Raw genomic sequence first — 21516 nt, 5'->3', positions numbered from 1 at the left:
TCACACTGACTTCTGAAGTTGTGAAACCAGTCTGGCTAGTAGTTGAAGGTTTACCTGAGGTCCCCGTAGACTTAGCACTGATTTACTCTGTGGCAAGTAATTTCAACACCAAGGCCTGAGTGCCTATGAGGCTGGCGAGCATTTTTAGTTTTCTATCTAAAATACGAGTAGATGTCAATTTTAAACACAAAGGAATTTATGATCATACAAAACTAAGTGTTTGATGTGATTAATATTTCATGATTATCACTCACTTTCAATATGTCTTAGATTGTAGCTTTGTGCAAGTTATGTTTTGTTTTTCCTTGGCTGTTGAGATTTTCAAATGTTATTCTACCCAATTTTGCATTTGGCTTTATCACTTTTTGTTTCTTTTTCAAGTTCATCTTCATTATCTAATTTTCTCTTGTGATTATCCATTTTGTGAAATACCATGAGAATTGATCACTGAAAGACAGAGAGGCAACACTGCCTACCTGTTTTGTTCATTGTGCTTGAACTAACAGGTGCACAGCGACTAGTCACCAAGCAACCATGAAAGGTGTGATGTGATTGGTCACTTCTCATAATAACTAAGTTATCTTCATGGCTATCTGAGGACAATGGAGGAGCCACAAAGCTGGTATTTTGGAGTCACAGATACTATATTGGGTAACTGAAGCTGAACCACAGTTGGGTGAGGTGCCACCAAGTTGTAGCAACTGAAACTTTCAGCTTGCAGTTTCCAAGTTTCAGAACTGTGCGCAGTGAAAACTGCTTGTGCATAAGATCACATATAGTTCCCACACCAATCCCATAATCAAGGCAGATTTCAGTTTAACTTAAGAACAACACAGATGTGCTATAAGATGTTTGTAAAGGAAGTTAGAAAGAGCCGTCTTGTTCTTTCAGAAGACCTAGGTGTGGATCCCAGCACCCACGTGGAAGTTCACAATCATCTGCAACTACAATTCCAGAGCATTTAATGCTGTCTTCTGGCCTCTGTGGGTACAGGGCACATATGTGGTGCACAGTTACATATATGCCAGCTAACACACACACACACACACACACACACACACACACAGAGAGAGAGAGAGAGAGAGAGAGAGAGAGAGAGAGAGAGAGAGAGAATAAAATCTTAAGAGATAAGTTTGTAAAATAGAGATGATCATACATTGTTTGGTCTTGTATGAAATGAATATTAAGACCAATATCTATAAATAAAAATAGAGATATGCCTTTGAGTAACGTGACAGAGAATTAAGTGTCTAAAGATACAAATCTGACGTGAGAGAAGGGAAAAGGAAAGCAGGTGAAGATAGGTTTAGCTTATTGTCCCATGAACAATACCATGATAAAACAACTACATCGTGTGCTGTGTTGAGGTACACACACATATATAAGAATATCACACATGTTAATAAAATCAAAGGTATGGTGCACCCATGGTTAAAAGCCATAAAGGCTGAGTATCAAGAGCTGATGGTAGATGGAGAGAGAGAATGCACAGCTCGTGGTGGGATTCCCACCTCCTGTTCTGGGAGTTGTGAGATCCAGCCCCAGAGTGATGTGTGTCTCACCCTTCACTTGTTGCTACATCCATGTTCTGCAGAAGCTGGAACTAGACTGATCACCTTCACGTTTCTAAGGGGAGCTTTTTAGCAGTGGCAATGATGCCGGACTGACTGCTGACTCCTTGTTAAGCTATTTATTGAGATGAAGGCTGTACTTGTTACCCAGGCTGATTTTGAACCTTGGCACTCAAGTGATTCTCCTGTTCCTACATCTGAAGTTTTAGGACTACAGGTGTGTGCCATTGAGCCCAGACTTGTTGAATTTACTTATAAAATGATAAATAATATAATTGGTTTAGACTGAATGAGAGATACAAGTCAAGCTAATTTGTATAAGTCCTAAATTAACAATATGTTGGCTTTAATCTTTAAGTTATTTTGTGTAAAATGAATATGATACTTATATTTCTTCACTCTCCTTAACCCTTTAAACAATATGCTGTAAGAACATTTTGGTTACAAGAAATACAGTTCCTTAATGATTTCAGTTGCTATATAAGCATTTATTATGGACTTAGCATAATTTCTTGAAAATTATTTTGTTTAAGTAAGGTTAAAATTTGTTTTATAAGTAAGTAAATTTGAAGATACATAATGCTGTGGTAAACATTTTTGTATAGACATATTCAAACTAGCATAGCATTATTTTGCTTTCTTTGGAACAATTATGCCTCACACATTTTAAGTTATGAACACAAATTAGGAAGTTGGAATTCATTTACAAGTTAGACATATGAAAGAACAAAGCACCCAGCAAGATGTTCAGTAGTTTTCAGATATCCTAGTACTTATCAGCTGAAATGACGACGCTCTTCGCTGTTAAGCTAAATGTCAAGGTCAGGAAAGAAGAACAGAACCTGAAGAAATGCTCTTAACGAACAAGCCATCACTCCAGCCCCCAATGATGAATGATTAACACTAGCAATTGATTGGAGTTAAAACATGTTCAAATCTGATATTATTATATTATGATATTGTATGATTATAATATATGATATAATAATATATGATATTATGTTGGTTATTTGACATCAATTCTTCCTCGTTGATCTTAGAATAATTTAAAAGGCATGTAATGAAAAAGTACAGGAAAGCTTATACATAATTAAGCAACAATATTTTTTCACAAACTTAAATGTATAGACCCCTCTTTAAAAGAAAGAAAATAAATCCTTGCTGAAGTATTAAATTATTTTCATTATAGTGCTAATATACAATAACATAAACTTGAGACATGTCTACCCATGTAGATATATAAGCTGAGGCATACCCACATGTCAAATATAAATAAAGCCACAAAGCCAAATAACATTTAATATGATGCTTGAAATGATTTTGCTGAAGGTCCTTTTGCAGAAACTCATACAGTGCCATGTGGTATAAAAACATACAAGACCAAATCTGTGATAAACATAAACATCCTTCTGACTATTAGGGGAGTCTAAAATGAGGTGGGGGTCCTGTACAATCGTAATCACCTATAAGCTCCCCTGTTTTCACAGACCCTGCCAAGACTCCTCTTTCCCGAACATCCTTAGCAGATGCACTGCTTGGCTTTCATGTGGGTCCCAAACCCATGTCCGAAGACTGTTGCCGGTACGTGTGGGATGTGCTCTTCTAGCTGGGCTGCCTTGTCTGGCCTCAGTGGGAGAGGGGTGCCCAGCCTCACAGACATGATGCCCTCACTTGCTCAGAGGAAAAGGGAAGGGGGATGGGGGGATGGATTGTGGGATGGGGTGATCGGGAGGCGAGCAGTGAGTGGGATATAAAGTGAATAATTAATAAACAAGCAAACACCACCAATAAAAGACCATAACTTCTTGTGTTCTCTGTCCTGAGAGAGGAGCCTGGCTCTAGCAGACACAGTTGTCTATAAGCACACAGTGAGCACCTTACACAGTTAGGCATAACTGACCTGGTGATCTAGGGAGGAGGAAGCCAGGGTGTGGAGACAGTGTGCTGGGTGGCTATAAGGTAGGAAGGCTAAGGAGAGTGCTGGGGGACTTGTACAGAGTACTCTCAGGTGGAGCTGGGTATCACCGTGCTCAGCAGTGCTCCTTTTCCTCCTCTTCCTCCCTCCTCCCCCTCCTCCCCCTCCTCCTTCTCCTCCCCCTCCTCCCCCTCCTCCCCCCTCCTCCTTCTCCTCCCCCTCCTCCTTCTCCTCCCCCTCCTCCCCTCCTCCTTCTCCTCTCCCCTCCTCCTCCTCCTCCCCCTCCTCCTTCTCCTCCTCCCCCCTCCTCCTTCTCCTCCCCCTCCTCCCCTCCTTCTTCTCCTCTCCCTCCTCCCTCTCCTCCTCCTTTTCCCCCTCCTCCCTCCTCACTCTCCTCCCCCTCCTCCTTCTCCTCTCCCTCCTCCCTCTCCTCCTCCTTTTCCCCCTCCTCCCCCCTCCTCTTCTTCCCCTTCTCCTCCTCCTCTTCTTCTCTTCAATGCAGACTTTGTGGAACACCATAACGGAGGAGACAGAGTAAAGAGGTTCAGGAAAAACCCAGAGACTAGGGGAAAAAATCAAGTAAAAGCCTACACAAAATTTCAGCTTTGTTGTTTTGGGCGCACTGGGGGCACCTTAAGTAGTCGTCCAGGTTTCTGAGTGTGTGAGATGAGGGAAGCCTTTCCTTGCTGTAAAATAGGGACTAGCATGTTCTGCTGCCACCTGGTGGCAAAATTGTGCCATCAATGAAGACAGATACTAACTTGGAAGAACTGAAATTCAGCCTACTTCTCCCTTAAAAAAAAATAATCAAGCTAGGAATTGTGGTGCATGTTTTTAATACCAGAACTTTGTATGCTGAGGCAAAAAGAGCATAAACTCAAGACCAACCTATGCTATATAGTACACGGTCAGCCTGAAGAACACGATGAAATGCTCAACGGACAGACAGACAGGCAGCTAGGCATGGTTACTCATGTCTATGAGCCCAATATTCAGGAGGTTAACACACACATTTGAAATAAGCCTCGAGGTGTTCGAGGTTACATGGTGAATTCCAGTCCATTCTAGGGTACAGTGTGAGGTTCTGCATTAAAATTTAATAATAATAATAATAATAATAATAATAATAATAATAATAATAATAATAAACAATAACAATAATAATAAACTCCAGGGTGTGGATGCTTCAGTCCTGCATTGAGGGGGGAACAGGACGAATGTGGGAGGTGGAGGGAAAGGGGACTGGGGAGGGACAAAGGAGGAGAAGCGAATAAGGGTGACAGCACCAGGATCTGGAGGAGATGTTAGAGAGGGTCAGGGAATCGAACAAAGATATGCAGAGGGGGGGGATGAGGAACTGGGGACAGCCACAGGAGGGTCCCAGACACCAGGAGAATGTGAGGCTTCCTGGACCCAATGGGACTTTAGCCGAAATGCGCAGAGGAGATAAATCTTGTAGAGACCTCCTCCAGCCGATAGGGGCCCCCGTTGAGGGACGGGGACACCCACACACCTCAAAGTTTTTAACCTAGAAATGTTCCTGTCCAAAGGAAGAACAGGGACAAAAAATGGAACAGAGACAGAAGGAAGGGCCAGCCAGAGGCTGCCTCACCTGGGGATCCATCGTGTCTGCAGACACCAAACCCAACACTGTTGCCGTGGTCAAGAGGCGCTTGGAGGGTCCTGAGGAAGTTCAGCCATCAACTGATCAATGCAGATGTGGATGCTTGGAGCCAACCATCAGATGGAGCTCAGGGATGGTTGGGGAGCTGGCAAAGGACTGGAGGAGCAGAGGGGGTGTTGCAACCCCATTAGAAGAACAATGTAGGCTGGCCTGACCACCCAGTTCTCCCAGTCTAGACCACCAACCAAGGAGTGCACCTGGAGAGATCCACGGCTCCAGATACATATTTGACAGCAAAGGGAGGGGAGGCTCTTGGTCCCGGGGAGGCTCGATGCCCCAGTGTAGGGAGATGCTGGAGGGAGGGGGCAGGAGAGTGTGGGTGGGTGGGGGAGCACCCTCATACAGGCAAAGGGGAGGGGGGAGGGCAGATGTTGGATGGGGGGCTTACCGGAAAGTGGGATCTCATTTAAGATGAAAACAAATGGAATGACTAATAAAAAATTCCCCAGTAAGTGAAAATATTGCAATATTATTAAATTATAATATTAATAAAGATAATGAGACATTTATAGGTGGAGTCATATGAGATAAACGTTTAAACTGGCGGCCTAAAGATTATAATTAAAGTAGTTAGGAATCAAGCTCTCAGATGAAGTTCTTAATATTAAGGAAAAAACTGGTGGATACCCTTTCCTGTCTAATGGGCAAGGATTCTGCCAGTGGACTCCAATTTCAGCCTTTCCCCCAGTCTGCAAAATTTGAATTAACCAAACCTCATGACCTCATAAGCCAAATCCTCAAGCTGGTTGTTTTTTTCTCCTCCATCTTTGTGTGTGTGTGTGTGTGTGTGTGTGTGTGTGTGTGTGTGTATTTTTTTTTTTTCTGTAGAAAGCCCTAACACGTGTAAAGGTGGCAGATGACGTACTAGGACGTTTGAAAATGATAACTTTTCATTATCAGTAGCTAGGAGTGGGGGAAGGGCACTCACATGCTGAGAACGTAAAATTTCAAGAAAGGTTTGTTCTATGCTCAGTATTTCCTTCAGCACTTTGAAGTTAAAATTAGAGGTGACTTTGATCTGTTTCTATTTTCCCAAGATTCTCTTAAGTATTCTAACCACATTTTGCTGACTTCATTCTTAAAAAAGACAGAGGCTAGTTTTAGTCCACACAAGATGTATGGATAAAATGGATGAAAAGAAGAGACAGAGACAAGATAGGTAGCTTAGAACAAGGCCTTGGAAGCAGACCTTTGATCCTCTGGCCAGGGAGCTGGAAGGGAGCTTGAGTTTTGTTTGTTTTTCTCTCCTCCTAAGTGAGCACCTACGCATGAAGACTATACCCAAGGTTAGGAACGGAAACCTCGTGCAGACATTAATGCTTTCTGTCTGACAGCGTTGGAACGGGATCTCTATATTTTCATAACGAAATGCCACTATAGCTATTCCCTAATATTAGCCTTTGCTTGCTATTCAGTGGCCTTATGGTAAATTGTGTGGTGCAAAAGCTTGTCAGCGTAAAATATTGTCTCACATGATGCTTTTTAACATGTGGGCCAAGGAAAGCGGAAACTTACAGGTTCTTTGGAAAGTGGGTTGGATGGTATTTTGCTGGGGAAACACATGAAGGAACAATTTGCTGAAGCTGACACAGGAGAGAGTATGTTCTGTTAAAGCAAGCATGTGAAAGGACACATGATAAAAGATTCTTTGCTAATGACGTGCATGTATTGGTCTACGTTACACTGTGTAGTTGAGCTGCATTTGCCAGGATGCCATACAGAGAAATGCACCAGAAAAACTTGATGGTGTGCTGCGGTTTGTTGCCACTTCTTTGGACTCGGGCTGAGGCAAGGCACATGGAGGACACATGGTGTTTGGGGGGTATAAATAGGACTCCGCAGAGTGACGGAGACTGAGCTTGGCTTGCTGGCACAGCTAGCTGTGCACTGCTTGTGGGTCTCAAGTCTTTGCTGCTCTTTGCTTCCCCGAGAGGCACAGCTGAGAATTCCTGTTCCTGTTGGTCCGTTCTGCTGATCTGAGCCAAGGCTAAGGCTGGTTTTCTCTGCTGGGTCACAGCTATCGATACCCGACTCTACTGAGCTGGACTGCTAGGATATCCGAGAGGTGTTTGCAAGTGGATCAAGCCACCACTGCATGCTGACCTGTGAACTGAACTGCCGATTTCCAGACAACAGAGATGGTGGTAGAACATTTCTAAACAGGTCTACCCCACCTCCAACCTCTTTTTTCCAGAGTTAGGTGGTGGGTTACAAGGAAGGTTAAAGTATATAAGAACCATCATTGAAAATTGAATAGGAAAAAAAATTAAAGCTACAGAAACAATCCTTCTTGATCCCCAGCTTCTCAAATGGGAGTGTGAAGTTCATTTATAGACAATTTTCTGTGGACCAGGTTAGGTGCAGACTAAGGTACCAACAGAACATGCTTTTCCACAGTTGACCTTCTTATCTTGTGCACAGGTAGGACTAGTTAGGCACAAGGACACCAAATTCTTTCTACTACCAGAAACTTGGTGCGGATTAGGTTTTTATCAAAACATGCTTACATGCTTGTTTTGTTTTTTGTTTGTCTGTCTTTTAAGGCACAGCAGTCACCCTTACATGTCTGTACCTTTATCTGATGTCACTCACTGAGTAATTTGCCACAATTTTGGAAGCCATACAGTTTTTCATGGGCAGGTTAGACCAATTGCCTTTCTATCATTAAAGTGCATTTAGTATTGGTATAGTTTATTACTAACACAAAAAAAATCAACATCCAATTAATTTTAAACATCCTGGTATTGGGCTGGCAAGATGGTTCAGTGGGTTAAAGGGGCTTACCATCTTGAGTTCAGTCCTTGAGACCCAAGCCCTGGAAGTACAACCCAGTCCCAAAAATAGTCCTTTGAGGTTTACATGTGGGCACTGGAACACATATGCACACATTTTAAATATCAAGACTGGCACTGAGATTACAGACTAATTGACTTACTCTTATCCCTTTGCCCATGTGCCCCTGATCCCTATCCACTCCCCCAAACACTAAAGCAATAGCTTTCAAACTTGTGATGAAAATCCATAGGGGAACGATGGGATAGGATGAAGGTGCCTTTTTAACCCTAGAAGAAACTAGGGTTCTCCAGTTGAGTGTAATTTATAGGTATTGCTAAATAAGAGTCCCCATTTATTTTGGTCTTCCCAGGCAAAAGTTTCTCTGTGTAGTATTTATTTGAGACAGGGTTTCTCCTTGTGGTATGTATTTATTTCTGTGCTTACTTATTTGTTTTGTTTTTTCAAGACAGAGTTTCTCTGTATGGCTCCAGCTGTCCTGGAACTCGCTTTGTAGACCAGGCTGGCCTTGAACTCACAGGTTTCTGCCGGTCTCTACCTCTTGAGAACAGAGATTAAGAGCAAGTGCTACTATTGACCTGCTGGACTCACCCCTAAGGAGACTGACTATACAGAGCTAGAAGTCGGTCAAATCCTTTGAGTTTTATGAAGAACTTTTCATCTCTTTATAGAGTCCACCCCCGCCCCCACCTCAGGTATTGGCGCTTGCCCATTCGGAGACAGACAGGACCAACAACCAATTAGCAGTTTGGATAGGATAAGACAGACCACACCCCCCCATAAACAAAACGCCTTCCATTAGTAATAATAACGAGTTTTTAAGGCACAGCCCAATACGTCTTTTTTTTTTTAAACGAAAACAAAAGCAGAGACCGAATTCAATGCTTCGCGTTAAAAAGGCTGGTCATTTCAGGTCCGAAGTCTGAATCTGTCTCCCACCCCTCTCAAGCAACACAGAGAAGGCGGCGCTCTGCAGCCTCCTTAGCGTCACTTCCGCCTGGCGGTTTCCCCATACGTCACTTCCGCCCTCTCCTCGCCGTGCATCGGACGAAATTGAAGCAACTTCCTTTTCCTTTTCCCTACTTCCTCTCCCTGCCTCCGCCTCCGAGAAGCTCAGTCCCTCTAGCAGCGGGTCCGAAGTGCGGGATTGGATTCCTTCACCGGCCTTCGTGAATTACCGCTGGGAGCCGCACGCCCCGCAGCGGGAGTTGCCGGAGCGCAGGTTTGCTCTGTTGTCGGTGCTTCCGGGCCGTGAGTGGCGGGGACTCTGGGGTCCCATCTTCTCGGCCTGCGGTTTGCCACGCCGGCGGCTGCGGCCAGCGCTCAGCGCTTTCCAGTTAAGTTGCATTCCCTCAGCTCTCTTTCCAGGTGAGGTCCAACTCTGATTGCTGCTTGCCAGGGATGCCTCGTCCTGGAGCTTGAATCGGCAGCTGACTGGGTGTAGACTCGTGATGGCCGCGTTTCTCGCGATTTAGCATCCATTCCGCCTCCTTTAAGCCTCGGATCCAGAGTCAGGTAGGAAACACTGAAAGTGTATCCCGTCGGAACAGATAAAGAAACGGGAATCGTTGGCAAATTCGGTCTCTTAAGGCAGCCCATCTCCCGAAGGAAGCGCTGGCGTGCTCACCTAGGTCTGACATCTCTAGAACTGCCCAGTGAGCGTTTAAAAGGCAGTGTAAAGAGAAGGCTTGTGTTTCTGGGTGCTTAGTGTTTATCTGACATTATGCTACGTTGTTCCTATAATTATGCCATCCGTTCATTACAGTAAGTCTAGCAAGCATGTTCTTGGTTTAGGAAACTAAGGTTCAGAGGTAACTGACGTGTATAGTATTAATGACTTAGCTAACATTTCCCACGTCTCTTTCAGCCCGGAGTCTCTGAATACTTTAATCTTAATCTCTGTCATAAATAAACTATCTTTCATTTGATTTTTTTTTTTTGTTTTGTTGTCTCAGGAAGTGAGAGTCCTGCAGTTTATTCATAGCTTCTCTATTCTTTGATTGTATTTTATTAACGTCTTATGTATAAATCTATAATCCTGTAAATCCCATTCCTCATAGTTTTTTTTTTTGTCATGGAATTTTAGTGGATTTGAGTTAAAGAGTTGGCCAGGAAAAAAAATTACTAGTTTTTATATACAAGTACTCACTATTATGGCTTACCTGCTTATCTTAGGTCAGTTCATGTTTTTATTTTTTGTTTCTGTTTTTTTTCATTCAGAAAAATAACTTTCATCTTATACCAAGATGTCAGGGATTGGGAATAAAAGAGCAGCTGGAGAGCCAGGCACATCCATGCCACCGGAGAAGAAGACAGCTGTTGAAGACTCAGGGACCACCGTGGAAACAATCAAGCTAGGAGGTGTCTCTTCAACGGTACGAGGGAGCGATGCTGTGGAAGCGAGCTTGGCTTCTGTCAGTTGTTTCCTGAAAGTGAGAACTCAGGGAAGCCTCTGAATCAGGAGGAAAGGGAGACAAGTGAATTGATGTGGTGGCCAGTTCTTAAAGTGACGAATTAGTGTTTGATCGAGTCTGACGACAGTCGTCTTTACTGTAGTTAATTACCACTTTTACTAAGAATTTGGTGCCCTGTGCTGAGGGGCACTCTGGTCGAAGCCTTTGAGAGTGCCAGAGCTGAAGGGGAGCTGGATCCGAGTGCACAGCGGGTGCTCTCAGCCGTGCCTTTCAGCTGCATGGCCCGTGTTGAATTATCTGCCTTGTGCCCATATTTCTTTTGAAATGGATGTAGTACCTGTGTGTAACGTTCGGTTATGAGAGAGACCTCGGAAGTTCTTGCAAAGAGTTAAAACATTGTTCTTTTCACATAGACTAACTTGTAAGACTGAGCTATTAGTTGTTATTGGACTAGATAATGTGATAAACAATATTGTTTTTTTTTTTAATAGATAGTAATATCTTTTAGGCATGGGAAGCTTAGAGGTTTTGATGTGGATAGAATTCTGTATTTGGAATTTGGTCAAGGGAGTATAATGTGCAGACACTTTCCAGGTGTGTTTCTTGTGTATGTTAAGTCTGAGGTTCAGAGAGGTTGATTTTGCTCTTTAGTCGGAATAAGATCCTGCTTACTACATTTTAATGAAGTGTTATTTAGGGAGAAGACCTGTCCATTGGCTGCCAGCAGGCAGTTCTGTCTTAGAGTTTATGTGTACACCCTAAGTGCATTATGTCACTATATTGGCATTTATGCCGTATTTGTTGAGTATGTTATTTGCTGGTTGCTATGCTTTACAGCAGTTTAGTTTCCAGTGTGGTATTGACAAAATAGGTTGATGAGAGGAAAGCAAAGCGCATGATCCAGCTTGGACTTTAGCTAGAGGGGAGCAAGGAGTCCTGGAAGCTCCTGCGGGAGGAAAATAATCATGAGCAGGATTGTTCCTCTCATTTTCCTACTGCCCACATCCACTGACAGCCGCAGGTTTCCAAGGTGAGGATCTGCTTCCTACCTTTGTTGAAGATACTTCTATGCACAAAGAAGAGTAGTATTTAAGGGCTGAGGGTTGGTTGATCTCACTGGTATGTTAAGGCTTTAGGTTTAATTCCTGGCACTGAAAAATATATATATACACACGCATGCATACATATATAGGTAAATAAATAGAGAGTGTGTGTGTGAGGGGGAGAGAAAGAGAGAGAGGAAGAGAGAGTGTGTTCATGTATGGGTAAACTGGAATCTCAGACTTTCCTGCAAGGCTCCAAGTACAAGGAAAATATTTGATATGCTATCACATGTGTACAAGTGCACAGCTGGTTAAATAGATGAAAGATTTGGATATAAAATGACCCAGTCACTGAGACTGTTGGCTTAACTGTAAGCTTGACTGAAAAGATGCTCAGGTCACTATTGACATAAGGTCTGTGAAGGTGTCCAGATCATCCACCACCGAGCTCTTGGTGTGAATGACTGCAGGGAGGTGATGCAGCTGTGTTGGGAGCCTGGGTATGATTCTGAGGCCTGCATGGTACCTGTCTGTTTGCTGTTAGTTATGAAGGTGAAGAGCCTCCACTAACACACCTGCCACAGAGCCAAGCAGCCATGAATCAACACTCCAAAATCATGAGACAAAACTTGGTGCTGAAGAGATGGCTCAGCAGTTAAGAGCACTGGCTGCCCTTCTAGGGATCCTAAGTTCAATTCTCAGCAACTACATGGTAGATCATAACCATCTGTAATGGGATTTAATGCCGTCTTCTAGTTTTGCAGTGAGCCAGCTGAAGTTTGGAAACATGGAAAATGAGACTCAAATGCACTCTTGAGTTGTGAATGATGGCTGTATAATTGGAGCTGTCCATTCCAGCTGCCACGTCTGGCTGCCTAACAAACTTTACTACAGACAGGAGGACATTTACGTTATCTGAATGAGAGATCAATGTGAAATGAATAAGGATTTGGGAGTAAAGTTTTCTTACTGTGCTAGGGAAGAGTATGAGAGGAGTGTTTGGGAGCTGTGGAGAAGGAAACAGTTTGTTTTGGATTTGAATAAGAACTTTCAGAAATTGGGGTGGATATGGCATTGGGTACAGTAACTATAACCATGGAATCAAGCCTGAGATAGGAGAAATCAAATGAAGAATGTTTTAGTTGGAGTGAAGGGAGACAATGCACTTAGCCATAGGTTCTTCACTGGAGACTGAATGCCTGTGCTAAGGTAGTGGTGGGGCTGATTGTAGTGAGCTTAAGAACATTAGCGAAATTAGGGAGATTGGGTAGAGAGAGTGCTTTGGGTAATTGCTGTAAGAACAAGGAAGATGGAATAGTAGCCAGAGAGAGAGAGAGAGAGAGAGAGAGAGAGAGAGAAACAGAGAGCTTTGTGAAATCAAGGGAAAGCTTTTCATTGTGTTTTAAGATTAGAGATACCAAGCCTGTTTCTCTGTTAGTCGAAGCACATTGAGAGAAGATGATGATAAAGCAAAAAGAAGAGACAGGTACAGCCATGATGCATTCGAGTGGCAGAGTGATGCTGTGCACTAAGGCTGCACAGTAAAGCAGCCCCAGGAGCAGGTCCCTTGGTTATCTTATGTCAGCAGAGGGTGCAGGGTCAGGGAGAGGTTGGTCGTTAGCAGGAGTTTGAAGAAGTTGGTATGTGCATTCTCTTCTGATTGTATCTGATTGTATCGGGAAGTGGAGCTGTAGCTGGTAATGGCAACCGAGGTGCTAGATCTGGGAGATAAGACCTGGGCAGTTATAGGAAAGGCCAGCAACAGTGGCAGGTGATTTGATCTAATGTCCTAATCTGCTAAGGAGTTTTGAGCAAGGAAGTAGCAATGGAAAACAAAGATAGCATCTGTCTTTAGGCTGGGAAACTGCAGGGAAATGAGTTTCTCATATAGGTTTTAGTTATAGCCAGAATGGGAAGGCAGCTTTCAGTCAGGAGAAGAGCCTAGAGGAATGGTTTAATGTTTGTTGATGCTCTAGTTGGTGTGAGTCTAGGGAAACAAGGCTAAAAAATGAGGCAGACAGAAGTCTCATGTAGTAGCCAACTTTATTCAGAGTAGCAGGCAGTTTATACTCTGTGTGCGGTCACCAGGACACGCTACACATGGCAAACACACGTTTTTCTATAGAGACACATGAATGACAGCTGGAGTAAACTACTGTCTACTGCACCTGGGAGGAACATGAAAACACGTTCCAAGAATAAATCTGAGTGTGAAGAAACTGAGGTGGAATGTTCTCACGGGCACTCAGGATTCTCACATGACTCCATACTTGGACTGTGTTCTGACCATTTACTAACAGGGCAAATAAGGCAGAGGGGAGCTTCTAGTCACTGTCCTGACATACCAAGTGTTTTAACTAAAATGGAGGAGGGAGATAAAAGCCTTTTAAAGCAGTTCTTGCTTTAAAACTCAGTTTTACCAATTTCTGCATAAAACAGGACTTAGAGCTGACTTTGTGCAAAGCAGCTGCTCATCCATCGGAGTTTACTCTGCTTCCCTTTGGTAAACTTTTAACTTTTGTTTAAGGAAAAGAACAACAAAACAAACAAAAATGTCAGCCTTTCACTTGCTATTTCTTTGTGATATTTTCCTCTGACTGCTGCCCCCACCCCCACCTCTTTAGCTTCTCCAGGGGCAGAACGAGAGTCTACAGATTGGAAAGCCTGGGGAATTGGTGATTGATGAGAGTATTTTGTTTGCTATGCTTTGTTTTTTGAGACAGGATTTTTCTTTGTAGTCCAGGCTTTATAGAGGAAATTTAGTCCAGCAACACGGCTGATCTGGCAAGGGGTCACGTCTAAAGACTGTCTAGGTCTGATCTGGCTGGAATGTACACATCCTGGATCGCAGTATGAAAGTTGTATTGTGGGGACATGAGATCCCTGGAGAGACATGTTTTATTCAGGAAATGGGAAGCTGGATCGGAGCAGGGTTCTGGATGATTCCTATAGTATGTATTTTGGAATAAAATTTATCCCTGAAGCCTAATGATGGGGATAGTCATTTGTCATTAGAGTCCAAAATACTGACAGACTGGATGGTGTGTGTGTGTGTGTCTGTGTGTGTGTGTGTCTGTGTCTGTTAAATGGTTCGTCTAAACCTATGTGTAAGCCACCTGATAATATGGGCAGGTACTGGAATACATACCAGCCCCAGTGCCAGGGTCTTGAGTGACTAGAGCAGTGCTTAGGAAGTATACTACCCCGTGAACTAGCACTTCAGTGGAGCCTCGGTACGTTACTTTGTGAACATTCCTATTAGCAGTGACATGGTGAACTTGAGAGTCTGTTATACGTGCTGTTTCTCTACATGGTCACACACCTGTTCCTCTATTCCCACTGCTTACCTAAATTATCTGTGTGAGATTTCTTTGTGTGTGCATGTGTACATATGGAGGCCACACAGTGTTTTCCAGTTGCCGTCCATCTTGTTTTTTGAGGCATGGTCTCTTAACTTGGCCTGGAACTCACCAATATTAGGCTAGGCTAGGCTGGCCAGCCAGCTGTCCTTACGAATTCACCTGTCTTTATCTTCGTTGTGCTGAGGTGACAGCATTTGCCACCATTCTTAGAAGCAGGTTCTATCAATCAGACTTTGGTGCTCATGCTTGTGTGACAAGCCCTTACTTAGCACCTGAGCTGTGTCCTCAGCCTCAGTTAAGATTTGTTTATTTATAAAAAATAACTATTGAATTGAATTGAATTTTCTGTGGAGACTAATGATTCTGGTTTCCTGAGGTAGGAGGAATTAGACATTCGAACACTGCAGTCCAAAAACCGTAAGCTAGCAGAGATGCTAGATCAGCGGCAGGCCATTGAAGATGAGCTGCGGGAACACATTGAAAAGCTGGAGCGACGCCAGGCCACCGACGATGCCTCACTGTTGATTGTGAACCGGTACTGGAGCCAGGTAGCTACGCCTCCGCACGCGATTCATATCAGCCTAGTGCCCTGTTTCTCAACCTTTGCCCTTTTTGGTTGTTTACTGCATGTTTTCTTCTGTAGTTTGATGAAAACATCCGCATCATCCTTAAACGTTATGATCTAGACCAGGGTTTGGGAGACCTACTCACAGAAAGGAAAGCTTTGGTTGTGCCAGAACCAGAACCCGACTCTGATAGCAATCAGGAACGCAAAGATGACCGTGAGAGAGGCAAGTGTTTGCAAGGAATTCTGTCACTACATTAGTTACCTGGGTTTTGAGGTTGAGCTTTGCTCTATGAGGCTCTCCAGTTGAGGACAGCGGATTTTGCTATTTTTAGCTTTAAAAGACGCTTGGGGGTTCCCTTGTCTCTCCCTGTGTCTCTGGGAGGTATTCTATAACTGCAATAGTTACTAGGTTCTTTAAGTTTGTTTTGAGGCTCTCCATTTGAGGGAAGATTTGATATTTCCAGATTTATAATTTGGGGGGGCTTTTTTTCTCCCCATGTTCTCAGGGGAAGGGCAAGAGCCAGCTTTCTCTTTCCTTGCTACTTTGGCTAGCAGTTCCAGTGAAGAGATGGAATCTCAGCTTCAGGAGCGTGTGGAGTCCTCCCGTCGTGCTGTGTCTCAGATTGTGACTGTCTATGATAAATTGCAAGAAAAAGTGGATCTCTTATCCCGGAAACTGAACAGTGGAGGTGAGGAGAGAACCAGGAGACCGGGAGCAATGGGAAGGCAAGAACTCAGCCCCATGGGGCTCTGTGTGGCTCAGTAGTAAAGTAGAATGTGGCTAGATGTGTAGCTTCTATTCTCAGCACCAAAATGAGGAAGAGAAAAGAACTCAGTTTACTGAAGTTCCTTGGAGTTTTTAAACCTTGTGATTCTCAGTGTAATTACCATGAATGCTAACTATATACTTTCATAGCAGAATTAGACTGTTCTGACTCAGGTGGTGTTCTTTTATCTTTGATGTATAAAGAGTTGGATGAGGTAGTAAAGTAGTAAGATGACTCCTGTGTTTGAAGAGATAGTGGATGAAAAAGCTGTAAAGAAAAATGGGCATTTGGAATACTTACTATTACTGAGTTTTATTACTGAAATTATGTTCACACAGTATAGAAACTGTACTAAAATGACTAAAGATCTTTAGTCATTTATGACAGATTCTTTCTCAAATGCAGATATGTTGCAGTAAATACTAAAAAATAAAAATGCTTATCTCTTTTCCGGCCCTGAGGTCTCACTCCTCAGGCCTGACCCTGATACGGAGCCACGTGCACCTCTGGTCTGCGTGCCCCACAGCCCAATTTGTCCGTGCAACTCCCTTCCCTTGGCAGTTTACTACCGCCTGTTCTCCGCCTCTGTCCTGGGTTATTTCTGTACCCCAAAATCCCACAAACACAACTGTACAGCCCGATAGCTTTTCATACAGGTTTATATATTCAACTCTCAATCGACAAACCCTCTACACAACAAGATTGCATCAAATAGACAAAGATACAAACTGCCCTTCTGTATGAGATACTAGACCTGTAAAATCCTTAATGTTCATAGCTTTTAACACCAATCAATCCCACCTGGGTCCAGCTGGTCCTTGGGAAGCTGCAAGTCATCGTGACCTTACCCCTCTGTCCTCTGACCTCCTCCAACCTCTCAGCCCTCTCCACCTCCCTTGCCCCGCCCACTCACTGGCTTTCCTTTATTTTACTAATTAAAATGGGGAGATTCAGTTGGAGCCAGGGACTAGCTGCCCTTCTTGGGGAAGTGGAATTAACATTATAATACAAACAGCTTCAAGACAGTCTACACAGATAAAATACCTTTACTTCAGGTTTTTGGTCTGGTTATATATAACATCCTTTAAGAAAAGATGTATTGTGCATGTGTATGTGAGTATATAATTATACATGTGAGTGCAGGTAACTGAGGAGGCCTGAAAAGGGCCTCAGGTCCCTGTGGACCTGGACTTGTTGGCCACCTGATACAGAGTTTTGAGAACTAAGCTGGGACTCTCTGCAGGAGCAGTGCACCCTCTAATGCACCAGCCATCTCCTTAAGCCTCTGTTGGAGCATTTTAGTTGCCCTGATTATCATCAGGATATTTAATGTTTTAATCTCTTAAATAAATTAGTTAAATATAATGCTTATTTAATAGGTGAGCAATTATTATTCTAGAATTTTAACTTAGGACATTTTTAAAAATTGCTTCTTTTTAGTATGGTAATTAATATGCTTGCTTATTTATATTTTATTTTTAATTAGGATACCACAGTAGAGAGTGGATGGGTGTGACTACTCCTCCCTATTACTATAAAACAAGCTGTGTGGTCCTTCTGTATCCATGGTTCTAATTGACTGTTGAGAGGATATTGTTAAATCACACTGATGTGGGAATGTACAATGTGCAGAGGTTATTTTGATGCTGCATTTGATATTTTAAGTGAATATCAAGTACATTGCTTGCTACCTTTATAAAGGAATTAAACTGAATAGTATATAAAAAAGAGCTCTTTTGGAATTCTGTGTTTACAAGATTGCTCAGCACCGAAGGCTCTTGCATGCAAGCCTGATAACCAGAGTTCAGTGTCTGGATCCCACACGGTGGCAGGAGATAGCCAGTTCTTGTGGGTTATCCTTTGATCTCCAAACTCACATGCTTGGACACAAAGGGCAGACCCATGCATACAGACAGAACTTATTTTTTATAATATGTTTTAAGATCAAGTTTAAGTTAAAGGAATTTATTATGAATTTTAAATAACTAAGCTGTTTGTGACCCAGGGGAAATCTCTGTTGATAAAAAGGTAAAGATATGTGTGTTATGAATTATAATACTGAGGATTAACTTTTTAGAAGTTCATTTTCACCCATGGGTTTGGTTCTTGTTTACATTTATGGCTTACTTACTAATTTACTAAGCACTCACTGGGTTTCAATTGAATCTTAGGGCCTGGCTTCAGAACTTCGGACATTGGAAGGATGAAAATGTGGGCACTAGATTTTAACTCAGACTCAGACTCACTGTCTGTGTTTTTATTTGTCATGGCTGTGTGATTCTTAACTAGCAGGTTAGGTATGACCCTGGGAAATGTCTGTTGTGAAAGTCTGACAAGTGATTCAGGTGGGCAGTCCTACATGGAAGCTGGGAACCATGACTTGACCTGTTGTGTGTGGTTTCTGAGGGCAGTCATAACAAGTGTGAGAATGCTTTTCCCTGAAACTCTAAAGGATAATGGGTTCCTTACAGCACTTAGATTGAGCTGTCATCGTTAAACACCTGAATTCAGCATAAGAAATTCTAAAGATGTAACTTATACATCTGTAAATATTTTATACATTTTTGACTTTGAGCTTCCGGGTTGTACGTAACACAATATTGTGATGTGTGAGTTCTGTGTTTTTATCTTTGTTCTTCAGGACTGAAGTTATTATTTGAAGATAGAAATTATGCTTCCTGTCTCTCCACCAAAATAGAGAGACGCTTCATGTTGCTGCCAGTTAATAATAGGAATTTGTGATTACCTTATGAAATAAAATTGTGTTGCTTTAAATTTTGACACTGTTTAGAAGTCTTGTTTTTTCTAAATTCTAAAGTTTCTGTTTTTGGTGATGGTAATTGTATGTGAATAAAATTATATAGCCTTTTTTTTCTCAAGGCATTTTTCTTAACATAGATGAGAGTAGGTGGTGGTTGCAGGTTGGCTCATTTGTGTAACTAATTACCTATCACCTAACCTGGGTGCTTCTCAGCTGAGTCCTGTGAGATAACACACTAGTTACTTTCTGACAGTGAGGACTGTGAGGTGAGCTAGCAGGTTGATGCTTTGATGCAATAGGTGATTGTAAAACTTAAGACTGTTGGGACTAAAGTGCAGCTCTTCTTCCTCAGATAACCTGATAGTGGAGGAAGCAGTGCAGGAGCTGAACTCGTTCCTTGTGCAAGAGAATGTGAGGCTCCAGGAGCTGACAGACCTTCTTCAGGAGAAGCATCACACCATGTCTCAGGAGGTACTTGACCAGAAAGGAGTAACAGCCATTCTTACTTAGCTCTGGCTGACAGCACCAAGCCAGAGTTGTGAGAACTTTGACAGTCCACTTGATTTTAAAAGGCATACGTATATTGAAGAGAGTGTGGGGCAGTAACAGTCAACTCGAGAGGTCAAAGGCCATGAAAAGGTTAAAGGAAGAAAACAAGAATATTTCTCTTTGTGGCTCTGTTTAATAGATAGTTCAGGATCTTCATCATTGTGAAGAAATGTCACAAAACAACACAAATGTAAATTCTGAAAGAGTCACTGCTCTAAATATAATAGATTGTGAACAGTGGTGCTGGGCGAATGGCTAAGTGAGAGTTCAGCAGAGAGTGCTGAAGTCGTCGGAGCTTGAGGAATGTGAGTGTTCACCCAGACTAGGCCACAGGTAGTGCCATGACTATCCCGTGTCAGAGTTAGGCATCTACATAGAACGCTTATGAGAGAAGGATGAAGCTTTGGATGACTCTCGAATGCTTCTAATCATCTTGTTAGCGCAAACGATTACCTGCTGAAACTTGACCTACTTTGATTTGGCCACCAGTCTTTCATGCTGACTAGTCATTCAGTCATTGTCACTTAGCACTACATGAATACATTGTCACTTAGCACTAATGGCAAAGCAGCTCCCATTTTACCTGTGAGGAAACGAAGAGTTAGAGTGCAGTCAGAGCAGGTGATTGGGAAATGTGATTTGCTGATGAATTTGTTTAACCTCAGACCCCTGTTTTCCCTGCACTGAGCTCTGCTGTTAGGTTCTTTGCTTGGATTCGGGACTTTCAAGGTGGTTAGAGTTTAGCAGCATTTACAAGTGATGGGGGTATCATATTTTAGGGCAGTAACTAGGTGTTACCAAGATAGAAATGTCTCTTGTTGGCCCTTTCCAAATCTCAGCAATAGTAAGCAAGGGCTTTTCTCTTTTGCTCTCTGGGTTCATGTATAGAACCATTACTGTTTCCTTTCTTTCTTTCCTTCCTTCCTTCCTTCCTTCCTTCCTTCCTTCCTTCCTTCCTTCCTTCCTTCCTTCCTCCCTCCCTCCTTCCCTCCTTCCCTCCCTCCCTCCCTCCCTCCTTCCTTCCTTTCTTTTAAATCAGACCAAGATTTAATTTAATGGCTCCAAACACAGAGCAGCTTCTTCCTGCAACAATTTATTTTGTTACATTAGCTTATTATTTATTTATTCACTTTACATCAGATCTCAGCTCCCCTCTCTCTTCTCAGTTCCCTCGCACACAGCCCCTCACCTCATTGCTGGCTCTTGATGCTGACTGTCGGCTGGGAGGCTGTCAGTTGCCAACTGGAGGGCCTGCAGGTTTCTTAACATGTAAGCTGAACTACACTGAGTGTTCTAAGAAACAAAGCAGACCCTGCCTGATCTTTTTAGCCTAGCCTCAGAATTACACACTGTTACATGTTTTTGGTCATCAAAGTTGTCTAGGATCAAGGGGAGGAACACGTCCATCTCTTAATGGGAAGATTGTCAGAGGAAAACAAAAGCTGAATGAAGGGTATGTACAGAGTAATGGGGACAGGGGCAGTTTCGTTAAGATGCTGTGTAGCATTAGCTGGTTGATAGACTGAGGCTGCTCACGGGATACAGCACTGGCCATGCAAAGTTGAGATCCCCAGAATCTACATAAAGTTGAATAGTAGTATTGATTTGTAATCCCCAAACTCCATTCCCTAAAATGAGATGAGAGGCAGGGTCTGGGCATACTTGGAAGTTTGAGAGCCTGACATATGTCAAGAAATTGTGGCTCAAACAAGGTGGAAGGCAAGGCCTGGAGCCTGAAGTTGTCTGTTCATCTCCACATACAAGCTATGGCGCTCACGCACACACGAGCGCATGTGGACGCATGCACAACCTGATTATAAACTGCTCAAGAGTCAGCTTAAATATAGACGAAGAATATAGAATATAGAATATTCTATAAGGATTATCATTTCTGGATATGTAGCTAGAGAAAGTTGGTAGTAAGAGATGTTTCTGTTTTAAATTCTTATTTGCTGAAGTATTTGGTAAAGGATGTTTTCTTTTTTAAAAATCTTCATTTTCTGGTAGATCGTGGTCTATGGAATTGATACTTTTCATAGGTAGAAAGATTTTGAATCTTGACTGGTATTGTCATAGTGAAAGTTCTTAG

The 21516-nt window shown here is 42.7% G+C and overlaps 1 protein-coding gene across 4 annotated transcripts in view; it reads left to right on the top strand.

Annotated features, from left to right (window-relative positions):
* The first annotated feature begins 9069 nt into the window (after positions 1 to 9069).
* The window catches only part of RNF20 (ring finger protein 20), a 41743-nt gene continuing 29296 nt past the window's right edge, over positions 9070 to 21516 (top strand). Inside the window, exons 1-7 of one of the 4 annotated variants that reach the window (XM_080940340.1) lie at positions 9070 to 9185; positions 9363 to 9478; positions 10184 to 10338; positions 15163 to 15330; positions 15426 to 15573; positions 15857 to 16039; positions 19231 to 19349. In XM_080940340.1, coding sequence (XP_080796466.1) covers positions 10210 to 10338; positions 15163 to 15330; positions 15426 to 15573; positions 15857 to 16039; positions 19231 to 19349 — 747 coding nt within the window. In that variant the 5' untranslated portion in view covers positions 9070 to 9185; positions 9363 to 9478; positions 10184 to 10209. Of the gene's footprint in view, positions 9479 to 10183; positions 10339 to 15162; positions 15331 to 15425; positions 15580 to 15856; positions 16040 to 19230; positions 19350 to 21516 lie in introns of all 4 variants that reach the window. The other 3 variants (XM_080940339.1, XM_080940342.1, XM_080940341.1) reach the window with 3 other exon arrangements.

This window comes from Micromys minutus (assembly GCF_963924665.1).
Source record: "Micromys minutus genome assembly, chromosome: 28".
Lineage (NCBI taxonomy): Eukaryota > Metazoa > Chordata > Mammalia > Rodentia > Muridae > Micromys > Micromys minutus.
This window is presented reverse-complemented; position numbering and strand designations above follow the sequence as displayed.